Source organism: Dipodomys merriami, unplaced genomic scaffold (assembly GCF_024711535.1).
Source record: "Dipodomys merriami isolate MVZ:Mamm:240054 unplaced genomic scaffold, mDipMer1.0.p SCAF_13, whole genome shotgun sequence".
Taxonomy (NCBI): domain Eukaryota; kingdom Metazoa; phylum Chordata; class Mammalia; order Rodentia; family Heteromyidae; genus Dipodomys; species Dipodomys merriami.
The window spans coordinates 27,736,460-27,756,945 of NW_027202604.1; the positions used below are offsets into that span (position 1 = coordinate 27,736,460).

Here is a 20,486-nt window from a genome sequence, read left to right on the forward strand (position 1 = left end):
TAATCTACACTGTGTATTAAGCAATCCAGTCCCTGCAACTCTTCATCCTTCTGTTATGACTCATGATTAGTCAATCATCTTATTCCCAACAATAAGTCTTTTGGTCAAATAGATATTTTCCCCCAAAATGTCATGCTCTGCTGATGAAATCAAAATGCATGGTTGCAGGAGATTTTGTTCTACAATTGGCAATTCTCGACATAGCCAGCTTTGGAATGGCTAATTGGCTATTGCAAGGGGTCTAATGGCCATTGCTAGAAGGGAAAAAAATTTGTACCTGAAGAGCTGGCTGTTTGTCATTCCTCTTGGGAGATTTTAATCCACTAACTTGCTGCTGCTGCTGCTGCTGCTGCTGCTGTTGCTGCTGCTGCTGTTGTTGTTGCTGCTGCTGCTGCTGAAGGAGGAGCTGCCTGGCCACCTGCAAGGCCTGGAGGAAAGATGGAAGGAAACAATGCCATTACCACACAGGACTGGGGGACTCCCTCACTGGAAAAAAATCCAGGAAGTACAAACTCCAGCCCTGACAGACCCATTTCCAAGCAAAGGAAACAGAAAACAAACCTTCCCACCAGACTAAGTTGTAAAACCCAAATTTGTTGACATTTCCTTTGATATGGTTAATTTGACCCATAGATCCGTACACACAGTAGGTCACGGTAAGCAGACACTATGTTTCTATCAGGAACTTGCCATAAACTTAGAAGTAGGAATGAGTTGGTATTTTGATTTTGGAAGGCAGGAGTGACCTGGCCAAAGTCAGAGAAAATGATGGGCCCTTAGGAGAGGTACCTTTGTCCTCTCTCAATTTCTTCTTGGGGCAACTTGGAGGCTCAAGTTGAAAGTAATAGTTTCATCTCATCTGAGTCCTCATGAAGAGGAAAAACTAAGCAGTGAGGCAAGTCACTGTAAATGCAGTCAGTGGTCAAGGCAGAACACAGCAGGAGAGGCATACTTGGAAACAAAAATCAACGCTGAGCCAATCCGACCCATAGTCATCTGAAAACAAAACTGCTTACGTCTAATCAACCCCTTCCAGCAGACAAAATAGAATGCTTTTCTTTAAAGACAGATATTAGAGAGGAGATATGACCTGGGGATATGGCAAAAGAGAAAGAAGTTCTACAAAGTGCTAACTATATAATGACCAATATTTTTCAGGAGTTCAAGAAGAAAAATAAAGGTGTGTTATCAATACAGATGATGTCCTCAGCCCAACAATTAAAGACAGGAATAATGCCAGGACACCCCTTTTCAAAAGCGACATCAGGAACAGCAATAGAAAACTTAAATTGTGCCAATACAGTGTGAAAAATTCACCTACAAAGTTAGGTTTCTCTTCAGTTCAGCTGAGAACCCAGAAGGTATACTACTGGGAAAAGATGCTGAGACTATGCACTAGATGGTGTCTGCAGAGTACAGCGACAACGTGAGATTTCTTAGACACCTAATGGTATCTATCTAAAAACCAGGCATTTGTGTCTCAAAGGAGGGCACACAGATGTGGTCAATGAATCAAAAGAGTGCAATACCACAGGTTTCAAATGAGCACAAAGTACTGACCATGCCATGTGGAGGTGGAGAAAGGTCAGGTGGCCAGGAAGCCCCTGTGAATAGAACTAGGGAGAAAGGAGTAGGGTGGTCATGGTGAGGGCAGGCTAGAGTAGGGAAAATGAAGCATGGTAAACAGCTGCCAGGAATTAAAAAACAAAACAACAACAACAAAAACCTAAAGCTTAACGCAAATACAGGAGCTATTCATCCATCTATGTCCCTTAAGCTTAAGGGACCAAAAGTTATTTTAGGAGAAAATGATGCAGGACAAATTAGGGAAAATGAGGCCTGGTGAAGGCAACTCAGAAGCAAAGTACTCAGAAACATTTTTGCTTCTAAGAAACACAAGGAGGACTTCAAGAATTAGCATCTATTTGGAGACAGGAGAGAAATGCCCCACCCCCCAGAAAAAATAGTGGACCCAAAACATAAACTATCAGGATGGTAAATAAGAGCTAGGAACTGAGAAGACATAACAACACCAGTTAAGAGCAAGACTCCCATCTTGGCATAATTTTTAAGTCAGACCCCCACCCACCTTTATCATATAACACCCCTCATACGTCTGTGTGTCTGTCTCCCTTTGAGAGCAACCTACTCTGCCAGAGTGTGCCCTGGTCTTTCTGCTCCTCTGTTTGTCTGCTTGCCTGCTGGCTTCCTTACTCAATAAAGCTCTGCCAAGTGTTCTTGCCATGATGACTTGTCCAGAAATTCTTATTCTGTGATCAAAGTCGAAGACCCTAAGTGAAGAGTCCCAACTTTTAGAGGGGAAACTTCACCAACCTTCACCTGCGTCCAGTGACAGTGGGATTTGTGCTTAGGAGCAGACACCTAGCTAAACAGACTGCACTGCTCCTCCTGAGGACAGCCCACTAAACAAGCCCCTAACTAGACTGAAAACGATTGCTTTTTTGTTGTTGTTGTTCAGTGGTACCAGGGCATTATCTCCAGGTCATACACTTCTAGGCAGGTGCTCTATCACCTGAGCTCGACCTCCAGTCCTCTTTTTTTACTTTGCTTTAATTATTTAGAGTACTGCACTTTCTCTAGGGGGCAGCCCGGACTGCAATCCTCCTATGAACACATCCTGTGGAGCTGGGATTACAGATGCACACAATTATACCTGGTCTAAATCTCCATAAGGTTGAAAGGCATCTCTGTGTCTAAGAAGCAGAAAGGAGAGCAAAGATAGCTTCCTGCCCAGCTGCATCTGCTCCTCCGGTCCCAAGGAAGCCTCCTGCTCTTGGACTCACCCCAACTAGCCCTTATGATGCAGAGAGCAGGCTAGCCCCTCTGGGAAGGGAGAGGCTCATTTGACCAAGCCTGCCTGGAAGGGCGGCTGTCTGAGAGGGGCGGCTGGAAGGCAGGGCGCCTGGGAGGGCTGCCTGAGACTCCAGCCGGCTGTCTCACTGGAGGATTCACCATCGCTGGACTCCGGGTTTCCTTGTCTCCTTGGAGACGCTCGGTACATGCGTAGGTGGAAAAGTGGGCAGAGGGAAGATTTCATTTATATCATCTAAGAAAAATAGTCCCCCATGCAAGGTGCCCGCAGGAGCAAACGCCTCTCCTACTATGCATGCTCCCTTAACTAGTTCACAGGGAGCCTTCCAGTTTCTTCTCTATTGTGAGGAAGGCTGTCACAGAGCTCGGGGTAAGTGACTGATCAGCAGAAGAGGCTCCAGCTGGGATCTGCAAGGCAGACAGTGGGATTGTGGCTGACAGGGGGAAAGATAGTACAGAGAGAAACATGGTAGAGAAGACAAAGGTTACACATGCACACACACACACACACACACACTCACACTCACACACACACACACACACGTGCTAGTACTGGGGCTTCAACTCAGGGCCTAATCCTCTCACTTGGCTTTTTTGCTCAAAGCTGGTGTTCTACCACTTGGGCCACACCTCTACTTCCAGCTTTTTACAGGTTAATTGGCAGTAAGAATATCTCAGATTTGTGGGCCTGGCCTGGCTTTGAACCACAATTCTCAGCTCTCAGTCAATTGAGTTAGGATTGCAGGCGTGAGCCACTAGCACCTAGCGTGGTTACATTCATTTAATACTAAACCAGAGCAAGCAAAGAAGAACCAAGTGGGGATGACTCCACATAATAATCATGATTTCACCAGGAACAGGGAGTTGTTAAATAAGCTGGTCTCAGAGAAGCCACACATTCAAGCTCCTATTTCTGTAAAAGGGAAGATATTAAGAATGACATCCACACCCACAATTACTTTTACACAAGCATGCACTCATAGCTGTACCTCAGTAGAAGACAGTGGTGAACCGAGACCTAATGTTTGTTTTCAACCTGTCCTTCCTGAGCTGGCTCTCCATGGCACTTATACACTTCAAAAGACAGTGTCTGGAATCTCAGATGTGCTGTGGTGGTTTAAGAAAAATGTAACTTGTGAATGTGTCTTTTTCATTCTCCTCACAGAATGGGTTTACTTGTATGCTCACTTGATCAAGCCCAGTTCTTTCCCAACTTTCCCATGAAGGCCCACTGCAGAGAAGAATGAACAGTAGAAACCCACAGGAGCGGGTAGAAGAACTTACATGAATCACACAATACAAAGTCTAGGCAAACTACTGAACAGACCACCACACAGGATATGCATTATGGCTTCTGCAGTTCAGCCCCCAAACACCTTCCAACAGAGAAAAGAACCTCAAATAACTCAAAACAGAAATCACTTGGATATGGAACGGTGGCAAATGATCATGCTATCATGTCCCTACTCTTGCAGGAACATGTGAGCGAAGTTGGGGCAAAGTTAACACTCTCCAATAAGTAAATAAAAATAAACTTATAAAATCATCTTCAGTCTCCGCAAAAATTTAAAACTTACTTGATTAGGATACATAGCAGGCTTCAAAACCAATCTCTAAAGGGCATTTTTCTCACATCCCAGTACAATCTAGCCTTTGAATTGTCACAGAAATAAGGGCAAGACAGTAAGATTGCAGCTTCTGGTGTCCCATACAAATCTCTGCCATCTACATTGATAGAAAGTAAAAAAAAAAAAATACTTATTATTATGTTCATGGCTTATGAGTGGGGTAAAAATTCTGGGTTCATAGGGCTGCTCAAACATAATTATTTGACAGTCTTCCCTCCACCTCTTGCCAGTATGGAGGTTTGAACTCAGGGCTTCATGTTTGCTCATCTAACACATTACTATTTGAGCCACACCACCAGTCTAGATTTTTGCTGGTTATTTTAGAGATGGAGTCTCTCGGACATTTCCTTGCAGACTGGCTTAGAACCCTGATCCTCTGGATCTCAGTCTCCTGAGTAGCTAGGATTAAAACTGTGAGCCACTGTTACCTGTTTTACTCTTCTTTTCTTTTTCTTTTGTTGGTGCTGGTCCTGGGCTTTGAACTTAGGGTGTGAATGCTGTCCCTGAGCTTTTTGTGCTCAAGCCTCTATCACTTGAGCCACAGCTCCAATTTCAGATTCTTGTTAGTTTTGTGGAGATAAGAGCCTCATAGGTTATCCTGCTCAGACTAGCTTTGGACCCCTATCCTCAGATCTCAGCCTCCTAAGTAGCTACAATTACAGGTGTGAGCCACTGATGGCTGGCTACTCGAATGTTTTAATGTGTTATCTGTATCAAAGTAGATTAAAGTTCTTCATTTCAGACTCCATTGTCTCAACCTCAGACACAATCTTATCCCCAATATAACCAAGGAGTGAGAAGGGCCTGGGCCTGCTCTTACTTCCCTAGCAGTGTCTCAATCACAACTGCAGAAGTGTCTTAGGATACACTGCTGGAAGATAAAACTGGATACTTTGGATACGGAATAGAAAGTATGTGGACATCGGACTCTGTACATATTAGAGAGAATAGAGAGGAGAGAAAGAGCGAAGAGAAGAGGAAGACAAGCCCAGAGAGCAAGAAGGAGGGAGGAAAAAAAAACAACAGAGGGAGACTGCGCATGTGTGAGGAAATGAATAAATGAAAGAATTTCTCTTGTAAGCAGGAAGGATCACCTCTGGCTCAGGTTCCAGACCAACCGCTAATGTAAATAACTTAAAAGGTCCACTCCAATCTCTGGAGACCTTTTACTCTTGGTGGCTCTTCCTGGGCTGGGTTGAATCAACACTTCCTTTATAACAGATGTGCCTGCCTGGCACCGGAGAACTGGTGCTATATTTGAGAACCGGGCTTGGCTTATGGTAAAGACTCAGTTTGAGGATATCATGGAGCAAAGGCAATGGATCAAACCAGGCACTCTGCTCCTGGTTACACACACACACACACACACACACACACACACACACACACACACACACACACACACACACACACACTTTCCTGATCGTGGGTACAGTGGCAGGCAGGGGACATTTTTGCCTGTAGATCTCCTGGTTGCCATCTCTGCCTGTCTCTTCACAAGGAGTTGGGAGACGTCTAATGGTCAGAGTGCCAAGGACTCTGGCCAGCTCTGAGTGTCTAGAGGGAGTCTGGGAGTTCAGAAGTTGGCTGCTGCTTTCATAAGCCAGGTTTCCATAGTAACTGGGGGACCTGGGCCTGTGGCACACCTTCTACTCTATTGATTCAAGATGAACTCATTCTCATCAATATCTTAACACTCTTGGTAAATAAGTGCCATCTGTTTTCCTTTTAAAAAAACAAATTATGTTTTCCATAAGCATGTTTACAACTTCTGGGCTATTTGCATCTCAAGTTCATAGCAGGTGTTTATATGGGTGTGGGGGGTGGGGGGTAGAGTAGGGTAGGGTAGGTAATCCTATGTTTAGCAGGTTTATCAAGGTAGCCAGTGCTCACAAACATGTTTACCATCTCTGAAGAATCATTAACAGGTTTACACAAAATATGGTTTGAGCAAGTGCACACACACACATATACATAAAGCAAGCTGGAAGGAGGAAAAAATCCTTTATGAAACATTTTGCATAGCATATTTAGGTGACAGGGCTGACATGAGCTCTTCAGAAAGTAGGACTGACTGGAAAGTCTGGGGTCACAGGTCAGCAAGGTACAGCCATTAAACCAAATCTGTTCCATCATCTGTTCTGATCAGCCCATAAGAGAGGCATATTTGGTGATACTTATTTAAATCATTTGGGAGAAAGTTTTTTAAAAAAGTATTTTGTAATCAAATTTCCGTACCTGCAAATGAAGTTTTATTTAGAAAACAGTTGAGTTCATCCAATTATATCTGGTTGGTTTCTAAGTGACTTTCAACATATGTTTGATAGCCTTAAATCCTTCCTATACATCCACTGACGGAAAATGTTGCCAGTCCCTTGTATTCTGAAAACTTGCTTCTACTAGGTAGGGCTGTTTGTTTTGACTATTGGGCCTGAAACCTGGGTCCCCATCATGCTCACCAAGGAGTGTTTAATACTCCTTAGCCCAAGGCAGAATTTATATAAACCCAGTTTTCAATCAGTTCCCCCAAACAGTGCTCAAGTTTAGCTAAAAAGAAGGCACTTAGAATTAGTTGCTCTTCAAGCTCAAATTCAAGCTCGGTGCTTAAATTTGCACCTAAAATCCTAGCTACTCAGGAGGCGGTTTGAAGCCATCCAGGCTATCTCCAATTAGCCAGCAAAAGTCTGAAAATGGAGGTGTGACTCAAATGGTATAATGCTAGCCTTGAGTAAAAAGCTAATGGACAGAACTCAAGGGCCCTGAATTCAAGCCCCAGTATGGGTACACGAAGGAAGGAAGGAAGGGAGGGAGAGAGGGAGCGAGGGAGCGAGGGAGCGAGGGAGGGAGATAGAAAAGGAAGAAAGAAGGAAAGAAAGACAAGCTCAAATTCAGTTGTTCATTTCTACAAAGGAACTGAAATATGAAAATAAATACACCCATGTGTTTCTCTGTCTTAAACCAGTGAAACCTTGAAGCACACTTTGAGTATGTATTCCCAGAAATAGATTAACAGCAGCTCAGATGGATAGGTGTGAGACTTTCCGTATCCTGAGAATAAAGACCATGCACCTCATGGCCAGGTGACAAAGCTGGTTATTTCCTGCCTGTCAGGAGATGTGGTCCCCTTTCAAGCTTTCAAGGCTGCTCTGACTCAGCCATCCTTCTAATTTCTCTCCTAGACTTTCTCCACCCCTCAAGATCAAACCTGTGTCTCAGACAATTTCGGGGTTGATCAACACTCCTTGTACATATGGGGGTGGGAAACACAGCTAGTAAAAGAACCTAAGAGCAGCATGGGAAACTGGGGAGTTTCACCTGGGCACACATAAGAACCTCCAGAGAGTCTTTTCTACCTGGCTCCAGCCCCAGCCACCAACTACTACCACTGCCTCATAGAATGAATGCCCTCATATAATACAATGGGACAAGTACTGGCAGTCCACTGTACAGGAAACATGATCGTCTTTCAGATGTAGGCTCAGCTACCATTCCAGTACAGAGAGGAAAGAAGTAGACTGTGGCTAACAGGACCCAAAGTGTCCATAGAGAACCCACAGCATTCCAAGCTACCAACAGGTTTTCCAAAGTGGAGATTTATTGTTGTCTTGCCAGTTCTGGGACTTGAACTCAGGGCCTGGTCACTATCCCAGAGCCTCTTTGTACTCAAGGCTAGTGCTCTACCACTTGAGCCACAGTGCTACTTTTGGGCTTTTCTAAGTAGTTCATTGAAGATAAGAGTCTCACAGGCTTTTCTGCCCAGGCCAGCTTTGAACCATCATCCTCAGATCTGAGCCTTCTGAGTAGTTAGGATTATAGGCTTGAGCCAGCAGCAGCAGGCTTGTTCTTGTTGTTTTAATTATTTTTTGGGGGGTGGGGAGAGGGGGAGTGTATACCAGTTCTGGGTCTTGAACTCAGGGCCTGAAAGCTGTCTGTGAGCATTCTTTGCTCAGGGCTAGCAGTCTATCACTTGAGCCACAGCTCCACTTTCAGCTTTTTGGTAGTTGGCAAGAAGAGTCCGGAGGCCTTTCCTGCCTAGGCTGGCTTTGAGCCTCGATCCTCAGATCTCAGCCTCCTGAGTAGCTAGGATTACAGGCGTGAGCCACCAGTGTCCAGCATAAAATGATGACATCTTACAATGGAGTTATCACATGGATAGTGGGAAAGTGAACTGCTCTTACCCAGCTTTTCTAGTAGTTGTGAAAACATTTAAGTATCATATGCCACACCCCTCCTCCTTCAGTGGATGTTGTAGAATGTTTCTGAATCATATATTAAAAATGGGTAGTAGCTGGGTGCTAGCTAGCTACTCAAGAGGCTGAGATCTGAGGATCGTGGTTCAAAACCAGTTTGGGCAGAAAAGTCCATGAACCTTATTGCCAATGAACCTGAAATATCCACAAGTGAAGGTAGAGTATCAGCCTTGCACAAAAACAGCCAGAAAAGAGGCACATGGTCCCGAGTTCAAGATCTAGTCTTAGACCAAAAAGACAAAAGAGAACGCCTATGTAAATACTAGGTACACACGGAAAGAAAGCAGCACAGTGAACCATCAAGTCTCGCAACTGGTGTCCTTAGTAAGAAATGAGTGACTTTCCCCATAAATCTCACAGGAGACAAGAACCACTCATCAGACCGTCTACCGCCTCTTTGAACCACTTACTGCTTGGTCTAGCCTGTGACAATGCAACAGGGTGTGACTCACTTTCAGCTTCACTGGTCTTAACCTCACCTGACTCAACCCTCAGAAGTAGCTGGGGCCTACAGTAAAGCCTTAGATCCGCTGGGCATTGGTAAAAGACAAGGGAAAGGCTGTGTGTGGTATCCTCCATCCCCAGCCTTCTGACAGCCAGAGCAATATGCTAAGATTTCCGGGCCTGTCCTAACAGTTGATCTGTAGACAGAGCGTCCTGTGTGGATTTTTGACAACGTCCCAGTCTTTGCAAATGACCTTATGAGACAGAAAAAATGAAAATCAAGATAGACATGGGGGGAAAAAAAACCAGAGCAGAGACACATCCATGTCTTTTGCAACATTCCAGTGCTATGTGTTTGAGTTCAACTCAAAAGGGATGGGAAAGAAAGACCAAAGTTTCACATCACTGCCATTATCCTGCCTGCAGAAGCAAGTAAGCCACAGGCTCGTGGGTGGGTCACTCCTCTGTACAGAACAAAGTAGGGAGGCCAAAGTTTCCCCCAGCACCTGGACCACTTCCCACACCAACCTGTACCTTTTTTTCTAAATCTTCTTTTATTACCAGCTTTCATTTGGGTCTTTCAATTCTTTTTCTTTTTTCTTTAGTGCCTAGACTGTGGCTTGAACCCAAGGTCTCGCACTCTTGCTCAAGGCTAGCACTCTTACTACTTGTCTATACTTCTACTCTCAGCTTTTTGCTGGTTAATTGGACATAAAGAGTCTGATGAACTTTCTTGCTCAGGCTATCATCCAACTTGGATCCCCAGAGCTCAGCCTTCTGAGTGGCTAGGATTACAGGCATGAGCCACTGTCACACAGCTATGACTTTATATTCTTTAATACACATTGGATAGTAAGCACTACTAGAAAGCTTATCAAGTGTGTCTCTCACTTTGTTTTCTCTTTATAATTTTAACAAATGCTGCAAAGACACGAATATAGTTTCAGCAACAAAAAATACAACTGCTAAAACTCACAAACCAAAAATGCTGGCAATCTATTTATCAGAGTGTATTACATATTTTTTAGAGTGCATTTTTATGCTAGTAATTTATCAGAGTGTATTTTCTCATATATTAGAGTCTTTTTTAAAGCTGGCTATTTCTTATTAGAGTGCATTTTCTTAAGGAGGAAAGATGGCAAATATTTGTGTGTGTTTTTTTAATTCAGAAGACATGAAATGACAGGGAACAGAAGTATTTATCTACACTTTCAGAGTCTGCTATGGCTTTCTAGAACTGAGGCAAGGAGCACCAACATGAACCCAGCCCTACCTGCAGACACCTGGACAGGGAGCTCAGAAAGCTCTAGGCAGGAAGCATTCTGCTATAAGCTACTCCCTAAAGCAAACTTAGGGGGCAAGGGGTCACAGCAAACTCCATATTCACTGGCAATTATGACTAAACTTGATTTTTATTAGGAAAGTACACAGAGGATACTTCCCGCCAAAGAGTAAGAATGTTTCATGAGACAACAAGTGTGTATCTATGATCCTCTTGCAAAATCAGGTAAAATAAGTTTAATGGCTATAAACAGCCAGGAAGTCTGTTTGAAGTCTCTTACATGAGACGGAGGCGGGGGAGGGGGGGTGGGGGGGGGGCGGGGGGAAGCCCAGCACTATTCTCCCTCCTACTCCTACTCCTCTGAATACAAGGCCCTGAAACCTACTTGTTGGAATACTGGCAGGCTGTGCCAGACGCTGAATCACCCACCAAGGCAAGGGCACCTGGGCTGTCTTTGGAGGCGTTTCTTTATTGGGGCACTGCCCAAACCTGAGTCTGCTGAGCTCATGGGAGCTGGACAAGATCACAGCCTGGAGGCCTGTGGCTCTGGGCATTGTACAGCAGGAGTCCAATTCACGGGTTACCATCAAAAATGCTAGACTGCAAGCTGCATCCAACTCTTCTTGCCCCTTGTTCTGGACTCTGTTTATAAATAGAGCTGAGCTGGGTGCTGGTGGCTCATGCCTGTAATCCTAGCTATTCAAGAGGCTCAGATCTGAGGATCGTGGTTGAAAGCCAGTCTAGACTAGAAAGGGCATAAGACTTTCCTCTCTAATTATCCATCAGAAAAGCTGGAAGCAGAGCTTTGGCTCAAGTGGTGGAGAGCCAGCCTTGAGTAAAAATGTAGAGATAGCATCCAGGCCCTGAGTTCAAACCCCAGTACAAGCACTCCCCGCCCCAAACAAACAACACTAAGAAACGTCTCACTATTGGTCATTTTTTTTAACCAACACTGGGGGATGGGGGTGAAATATCCTAGTATTCTCCAATAGTTTGTACTCCTAAAGCAGCTAGTAACTGTAGTAAAGGTTATACTTGTATCACAAGTTCATAGGCCCAGGGGTTAGCTCAGTGGTACAGTACTTGTCTTGCATGCATGAGATATGGGGTTCAATGCCTAACACTTTATAAAACAAACAGTAACAAGAACAAATCTCCAAAACTGAATTAAATGGGGGAAACACCTAGAAACACAGGGCAAGTGCAGGTTTAATGACTCCTCTGTATGTAAGACGGGGAAATAAAAATGCTGTGCCGAATTGTTTACCAAATCCAGGCACTGTGAAATTTAATTTTCTCTTATTATTTTATCTCTTGCTCTCACTATCTCTAAGGGAGGTAGGGGAAAGTTTTATAATTCCTGACTGAAAGTGGAAAAACAAAGAATGTGAGCTTCAGTGACTTGTTCAAGGTCACAAGTGCTAGAACAGAAAAACAAAAACAAACAAACATTGTCTCTTGAGAACTTGATATTCACAAGGTCATGGACTAGCCCGACTACAGCAGCCTCTGGTAAGCTTAGAAAATGGCTGTATGGCCCTTCAGGCCTCTCTGACTCCATAGTGAAGGGAAGGTTTTCCACAGCATCATGCCTTCTACCTGAGGCCCTTGGTAGCCCACTCCACCCCGTAAAATGACCTACTTTATTTAGCTAGTTAGTCGCCTGTGGCTGTAGCCGAATCCACAGACCTGCTAGTGTTCTCTGCCCATATGACCAGGCCTCCATCTAAACTCTACCATCAGTTCCTGCCAGCAGCCATGCTTTCCGGTATCCCTCATCCTAGGGGATCAGTCTCACTCCTAGACCCCAGTAGTATCCTCTGTATGGTGTTGCTGTGACAAGTCAGTGCTGAGCAGGTCCTTCTTGCCCCCACCCCCATTATGTCACTCCATCCCTCCACTCTGGGGATGCTGTTACCACTCTCTCTTGATGCTCCTCCTTCTTTCTAGCCCCAGCTGGGACAAGTCCCCCGGTCCTTGGTTCAGCGGGACAAAGAGATGTTTTTCACTCAGAATCTATACAACAATGAACTAAAAGGCAGAGTTAAGAGAATACATTTTTTACCCCCCAATAGAGTCCGGGGGCAGCTCACGCATGTAGACAGCTGAGGTTAGTTTCTGTCTTCAGCCAAGAATGCCCTACATCTCTGGACCCACCTGGCTTAGCTTTCAGGGCTAGGGAATTGTTAGCCCTGGTTTTTCATTACTGTGCCTTCTCACGCTATGTGATACTGCATAGATGTGTAAGAAACTAATGTGGGTCTGTAACATACACACATGTGTATGCATGTATATAAGTTATATATATATAAATGAGCAGGTATTTTACATATATAATATACAACACATTGTGTTACATGATATACATTTATATCTATATATTTTATATAATTATAAATTTTGTATCATAGATAAAATGTGAAAATTATATATTTTAAGTGCAATCTAAGTATATAAAACAGCTGCATTGATGTGTGTGTGTGTGTGTGTGTGTGTGTGTGTGTGTGTGTGTGTGTATACTGGTTTTTGGAGCTTGAACTCAGGGCCTGGGTTCTGTCCCTTAATTTCTTTTGCTTAAGGTTAGCACTCTACCACTTGAGCCACAGTTCCATTCTGGCTATTCTGGTAGTTTAATGGAGGTAAGAGTCTCATGCTTTCCTGTCTGGGCTGGCTTTGAACTGTGATCCTCAGATCTCAGCCTCCAGAGTGGCTAAGATTACAGGTGTAAGCCACCTGCGCCTGGCAACAGATGCATTATTAAGATTGCGTTTGTTCCTGACCATTGAGGATGAGGGAGGTGATTTTTAAAAAGTAGATGAGTAGAGAAGGAAGGGTAGACTGATGCAGTCATAATTTTTTTATATATATATATGTATATATATATAAAACACATATATATTCATAAATTATAACTATACCCTATATACAATGAATCATATACTATATAATTTATATAATATACAAATTATAATATATTAAAAAATAGGACAAGGTAACTAGGTATATTACGGGATGGGTGAGGTTGGGAAAGATGGGGGAGATTGACGGAAAGGGTGGCAGTGAGCAAGACGCATTGTACTCACTAACTGACACTTTGAATTGAAACCTGTTTGTACAACTACTTAAGGATGATTTTAAAATATAGCTGCAACTTTTGTGTGCGTATTGCCAGATAAGCTCTAACCAGTGTAGACTCATTATCTCATTTTTATTGTCTTTGAGGTATCATTATACCCAGTTCACAGATAAGGAAACCTAGCACCAGAGAGTTTAAACTGTAACAGATTATGCATGTAACGTCATAACTCAGTACCTGGTACACGGTAGGTGTTTAACAAAGGGAAACTATTACCCTAATGCGCTGTGTACTGGCATATAGCAAGAGTATATACTTTTGTTAGCAGAAAGTAAAGATGCCTTTCTCCATGATCTTGGAGCAAAGTATAGGGTAGCTGTAAGGGTAGTTCTGACAATGATGTAACTAATAAAGGACATCTCAAAGCCAAGATGTATCCACACTGATTGACATAAATATGAAATGCTCGTAAGGTAACACAGGCTAGACAGAAGCCCTTCACAGTAGGATAAGAGTCACACAATGAGGAGGATGAGGATTCAAGCAAACGCTCCATGTCAACAATCTAGGTGTGGTGGCCACATCTGTGAGGAAGGCAGAGTTGGACCATTACTCTTCACGGGCAAAAATTCCAAGACTGTATTCAACAGATAACTACAGCTGAGGATGAATTTGGGTCCTGGGATAAGTCCACAAGCACAATACACAGAGCTATATCCCCATCCCTTGGAAGAAAACTTCGTAGTGAACTTTTAAAAAGACTTACCCTTATGGTAAGCATAAAAGAAAGTAAAAGAAAGATCTGACAGGTTTGGTGAAAAGATTAGAAAAACTCCCTTCCAAAGCACTGAGAACCAAACTATGTTCATTGGGTGCACAGCTGCACTGAGTGAAAATGTCTCTGGCACTTCCAGTAACTGCAGTTTAGCATAAGGTGGAACTTGAGTCTCTAAGCATAAAGAAAGAAAGATTCTTTGGGAATTTGGGGGAATTACTGACCCTGAGAGAATCATGGCAACTCTAAAGGAAAAAAAATAGTATGTGCTAAAAAAAACAAACAAAACAAAACAAAACCAAAAAAAGAGTGTTTCTCTACAGAAGCAATATACATGGTGGCTTGGTACCCACAAACTGTATGCCTGGATTTAAAGCCTGTGTAACCTGGGACAAGTAAGTTGAGCTCTCTGTGCTTAAATTTCTTCATCAGAAAGAACAGGAAGGCAGAGGAGTCACTAAGGCTATAGTCTGAAAACCATTCAGCACTTCTTGAAGTATTTTTTTTTAAGTATAGATGATTATTGATTAGGAAAGTAGCAAGTCCATAAATACCAAAACATGAGCAGAAGCACTGTGAAAATAATTTCAAAAACTAACTATAATTCCGTGCCATCACCTACACGTGACATTCTGTCAACATTTGGTGGCCTGCTTTCATAGTTTTCCCTAACATACCTAGAATTGTTATTTCCAGCCTTCTGAAAATTATTTTTTAAAAATGAAAAACACATTTTGAGCAGACACTTTTTTTTTCAAATCTAATTTGTATATTCAGAGTTCCAACAAAGAGTATTAGGAACAAAACAGCTCCAACCCTACTCTAGAAACTTCTGGAAAGCTTCCCACATGACCCTGGATAGCAAGTGGCACTCCAGTGATGTTTACTTTGTAATTAGCAACACAGGAGAGGCCCAGGGCACAGAAAGCTGCAGGCACTCAGTGATGTCTCCTTGGGTTAAGAGAGTATCTCCGGGATAGGGGTGGGGGGAGTGGAGGAGGAGGAGGATGGAAGGGGAATGATTTTGATCAAGAAGTCCTGCGCTTATAAATTGGTAAAGTTGAATTGAAACCCTTGAAAATAATTAGAACATTTTTACAAATAGTAAAAAAAGAATCTCAACTTGAGATTCAAATGCAGCACAAGCAGCCTTTGCTGCCTGCCTCTCCAGCATCATCATCACCTTCACCAGGCTGGAGCTGTGTTTTTCTCTCTGGTAAAGCACTTGCTACTGAGGTGGTCCTGTGGTCGGAGCCGACTGTCACAGGAAAAAATGCTTTCCATGTATCCAAATCAGCCCTCTTCCAGGTCTGGCCCAAGCATTCAGCACAGACACACCCGGAAACTATAAACTAGTTTAACAACAGAACATTTTCCCACCTCAAAAGTGGGATAATCATTGCAGCCTACCGATGTCCCTAGGGTATTCTGAGTTCACATTAGTCAGACACTTTGATTTCTACAGACAAAGAGCGCTGGAGAAGTACAGTGTGATTATCCAAGCCAACTGCCTTTTGGGAGTCACCCAAGACAGGAGGCAGACAGACAGACTACCGTTCTCACCGCTGTCCATGGACAGAAGCTGGCCCCAACCGTACACAGGACCGGCTGGGTGGAGGCCACACTGTCTGTGAGCCTCAGCTGCCCCGTTCCCTTATATAGTCAATGAACGGGGCGCCCCTCTGGACGCATATTTCCAATGCACATTCCACAAGAGTATAGACAACGAGACAGATTTGCAGCTGTGATTTATATGGCTGGACTGGCCTGGGCCAGGCACCAAGCTCGAATCCTGTTCATCATGTTTCCAGGATGCAAATGAATAAGGAAGCCCTGATAGAAAGTCCTACTCCAGTTTTTAAGGACTGGGCCAACAGGTGCACTAACATCAGTGATGCTCTTACAAGTGTCTATGGGTAGTTGCAGCCAGGCCAACCAATACCACGTGAAGTGTGTGTGTGTGTGTGTGTGTGTGTGTGTGTGTGTGTGTGTGTGTGTGTGTGTGTGTGTGTGTGTGTGTGTGTGTGTGTGTGTGTGTGTGTGTGTGTAAAGTAGGGCTAGAGGCCTAGCTTAACTGGTAAAGCACCTGCCTCATGAGTAAACCCCAGTGTGTGTCAAGGGAGGGGGACACACACACACCATAATAAAATAAAAGTTATAAATTCAACTTAGGTGTTTTTAAATTGACCTTGACTATAGACTTGAGCCTTTCCATTGGCCACTGAAAGACCTGGGTCAAGCCAATGACAGCCTTAAAGTTCACAAATACATGGCATAATAATGAAGAGTAGAAGGGAATTTTGAAGGAAAGATCCAAGCAGATTTTTTTTTTTTTGTGCCAGTACTGTGGCTTGAACTCAGGGCCTGGGCACTATCCATTAGCTTTCCTCTTTCCTATTCAAGGCTGGTACTCTGCCACTTAAGCCACATCTCCATTTCCAACTTTTTACCGAAGAATCTCACAAACTTCCTGGCTTGGAACTGTGATCCTCAGATCACAGATCCTCCTAAGTAGCTAGGATTACAGGTGTGAGCAGCTAGTGCCCTGTCCAAACAGATTTTTCACCTTGTTGCACCTGCCTGGCATGTTTAACAAAGAACAGCATGTATTAAATTATGTTCTACACTCTCCACGGACACTCTGAAATCTCGTCCTATAGCTGAGTTGTTGATGTTCAGATTTAAGATCAAAATCTCGCCTTCAACATAACTCTAAAAACTGTTGATCTGCCGGGTATTGGTGGTTCACACTAGCTGTAATCCTAGTTACTCAGGAGGCTGAGATCTGAGGAGCACAGTTCGAAGCCAGCTGGGATAGAAAAGTCCATGAGACATTTATCTCCAATAAACTACTTAGAAAAAGCCACAGTGGCACTATGGCTCAAGTGGAAGAGTGCAAGCAAGCCTTGAGCACAAAGAGACTCCACAGCAGTGCCCAGGCCCTGAGTTCAAGCCCCAGGACCAGCAAAGAGACAAACATATGAAAACTGCTGATTTATCCAGTAGGGACCCTATGAAGGCATGTTCACATATACTACAAAGCAGAGCCATTTGAGGCTGCTGTCTAGGCCAAGCATCTAGAAATGCCCAACAACTGAATCTAGGGAAAGCCTGTCCCATAAAACCAACCACTGCACTCTGTTTTAAAAAAAAGCCTAGAAAAAATTCTTCTCAGCAGTCAAAATAAAAATAATATATATACACACTTTTTTTTTTAAATTAAAAGCTCCTGAGCCTGAAGGGTTAACTCACTTGCCTTCAAACAAAACAAAACAAAACCAAAGGAAGACATGTATAATTTCCTTTTATCATAAAACAATGCATTTATTATTTTCTGTATATCAGTTAAAGGGCATGGCTTTCTGAGTGGAAAACAAAACAAACCTTAGTCACATGTTTATTTGCTTCAGCTAACTCCCTTCCCCTTCTGATAAATAATCAAACATGCCATCCAGAAAAAACAAAGCCAGGGTGCTGGGAAATCTGATGGTCGTCAAATAGACTGAGATATCAAGAAAGGCAGACCACTGTTCCCACACTAAGGCCTTGGCCCCCACACCTACACTGCCATCTGACTAAATACCTCGAGTCACTCTGTCCATTTTCCCTGCAATTACTCCCACTGTTAAACAAACTGTCCCAAGGCAGTCACAAACATCTTTTTCCCCCTCTTACAAAACAGAACTTCTGAACATTAAAAAAAAAAATGACAGCCACAGCAATACATATATCCAGAGACATAAACATTTATTTTCTGTCAAGGTTTCTTCCACTAGAGGTTGATACAGCTACATAGCCTAGTTCTTTGTCTACTTTAAAAGACACTAAAAATTAAAGCCAATTGAAGTCTGAAGACTAACCAACAATGCTCAGAATAACTCTGATCTTCAGTTCAAAGGAACTAATTTCCTATCTCATGACCTATTCCTTGACCATCACCTAGTTAACAAAAATACATAGTTAACAAAAATGATCCCCTGGCTTACACAATCAAGGTGAAGTTAGGGGATCTGGTTTGGGGAGGGGGTTGAGAGGGAGGAAAAAGAAAAGCCAGAGGGGTGACTACAAGCAGGAAAAGGTGGAACTTCAAAAGCAAAAACAAGTGTCCGGCCATGTGCTTAAAAGTCATTTCAAAAGAGAGAACTCAGAGAGCAGTTATGGGTGTCTTGTAGATCTCAGAGCTTCCCCACCATCTGAACTCCCCCCAAAGCCAACTGTGTAAAGAGTCTGCCACATCCAACTTCCCTTTGACCACCATCAAACACAGTGAGGCAGGCTTTCTCTCCTTTCCAGCCCCATTCCACTTAAACAATAGTCCTATGAATGAGATAATGACCGTGCGTGTTTCAGCAGTCTGACTTTTATTGGCATGAAATTGGTACAAATATTATCAAGACCAATTCACACACGATGACGGTATTGTGATGCAAACACCGAAGACAATTCTGTACAGGCAAAAAAAAAAATCACCCAGGCACCACACCAGAATTCTCTTACTATGTGAGATAACAGGGAGAAAAAGAAGTCAGCGCAAAACAATGTCACAACAAACAGAGAAGGTTTAAAGCTTCTCAGCCATGCTCAGCCTGGAAAGACTGTCCTGACAATTAGCTGATTCAATCCAAAGGCATTTGGGAGCAAGGCTGAATTAACAAGGAGTTAGCAGAAGGTCTTTTTCCATGCTTTCAAAAGAGGAAAAAAAAAGAAAGAAAGAAAGAAAAGGCTTTGAAGGGGAGAGGAAAGAGAAGGAAGAGATCAAGCAGTAAACAAAGTTAGAGCATCTTACTTTCCCTTTCCCAGAATGTCTGCTCAAGAAAGGATCCCTAGTTTCAAAGTTTAACCCAGTGAGGGGACAGGGGAGGAAATAAAGTGCCTTTTTCTCTGGACACTTACAGAGAAAATGAAGAGTTTGACGGAGCTGGTTCGCACTGCCTGCCTTTGGATTTCGGTCTTCTGGCTGTTTCTGTGAAGCGGGGGTTGCCGAGTGGTAAAAAAGATGTTTGAATAAACAGGAAGTGCTGAGCGAGCCGCTGAAGCACCCTCGAGGAGAGAACACACAGGAACATTACTCTTTGTAGGCAACCTCAGAGAGATTTACCTCCACGGTAGCTGGCTGGGTTCTCACTCAATGACAAAGAAACCACAAGAATTCCTCAAGTAATTCTTCACTTTCAAAGTTGAAAGATCCCGTTGGAGCTTGCAGGTAATTTTCAAAGTTGCATTTAGCACTTAGAGAAATCTATTAATGCTACTTGTATCTCAATTCTCTGCCGGTCTGCAAGCAGGGACAGAACACACCAAGTGTGCCCTGACTACAGCAAGCCCTAGCCAGACACACAGCTCACGCATGCAGACAAATAGCACACCAACGGCGTTTCAGGAAACCTGCTCTTGAGATATTTTTGTGGTGACATTTACATAGGCAAGATGCTGGGGGGGGGGGGGGGAGAGGAGGGAGAAGAAAAAAGAAAGCAAGAAAAATTCTGATTCCGTAGACTTTGGAGGATTGTGTCACATGTATTTTTAAAGAACACATTATCCACAATTCAGGATACACTCTTGATCTGGCTTTGATTGCGCTCTCTTTACATGTGCCTGGTCTGCCATCAGTCATAGTACCTTTTTGCCATCAAATGCCTCGGCTTGCCTGCCTGAACCCTCCTTCTTTCTATCCTGTCCCGAACTAATTTTCAAGGTCCTGAGAAACTTGATGGGTCCCATACAGAAAAGTAAACTGCTAAGAAGGTCTAGCAAGTCAGCTTGAAAAATAAAGAAGGTGAACTGAACAGCCATAGTCAATAATAAGGAAAAGAAGAAGAGGAAGAAGAGGAGGCAAAGAGTCCCTTCTGAAAATGGATTGCTCTTGTGGGCGATGGGATTCTGCCACAGGAGCAACTGATTTGTTATTGAGCGTGGAATGCCGGACTGCCTGCCACGCAGGTGCTAATACTCGGCTAAAATAACTCACTGGGAGCTGTCAGTGGGATGTTTACATAGGCCCCAATCTTTTCTTCATAGAAGGAAATTTTTTTTTCTACTGGAATTCATCTTCTTTTGATCTCACATTCAAAGCAACGGCAGCTTGATAGACATTCAAGTCTGAAAGCAAATCCAGACGCTGAAGATAAACCGCCAGAATATGACAGGCAGAAGCATCTAAAGCTTATAAAAATGAAGAGAACAGCATGTCGCCTGAGTA

The 20,486-nt window shown here is 43.3% G+C and overlaps 1 protein-coding gene across 6 annotated transcripts in view; it reads right to left on the minus strand.

Moving 5' to 3' along the window:
- Foxp1 (forkhead box P1) overlaps window positions 1–20,486 on the minus strand; it is a 645,990-nt gene that overhangs the window by 156,279 nt on the left and 469,225 nt on the right. For all 6 annotated transcript variants that reach the window (XM_070018961.1, XM_070018960.1, XM_070018954.1 and 3 more), the window contains one exon: window positions 278–427. In XM_070018961.1, the coding sequence (XP_069875062.1) occupies window positions 278–427 (150 nt within the window). The remainder of the gene's footprint in view (window positions 1–277; window positions 428–20,486) is intronic.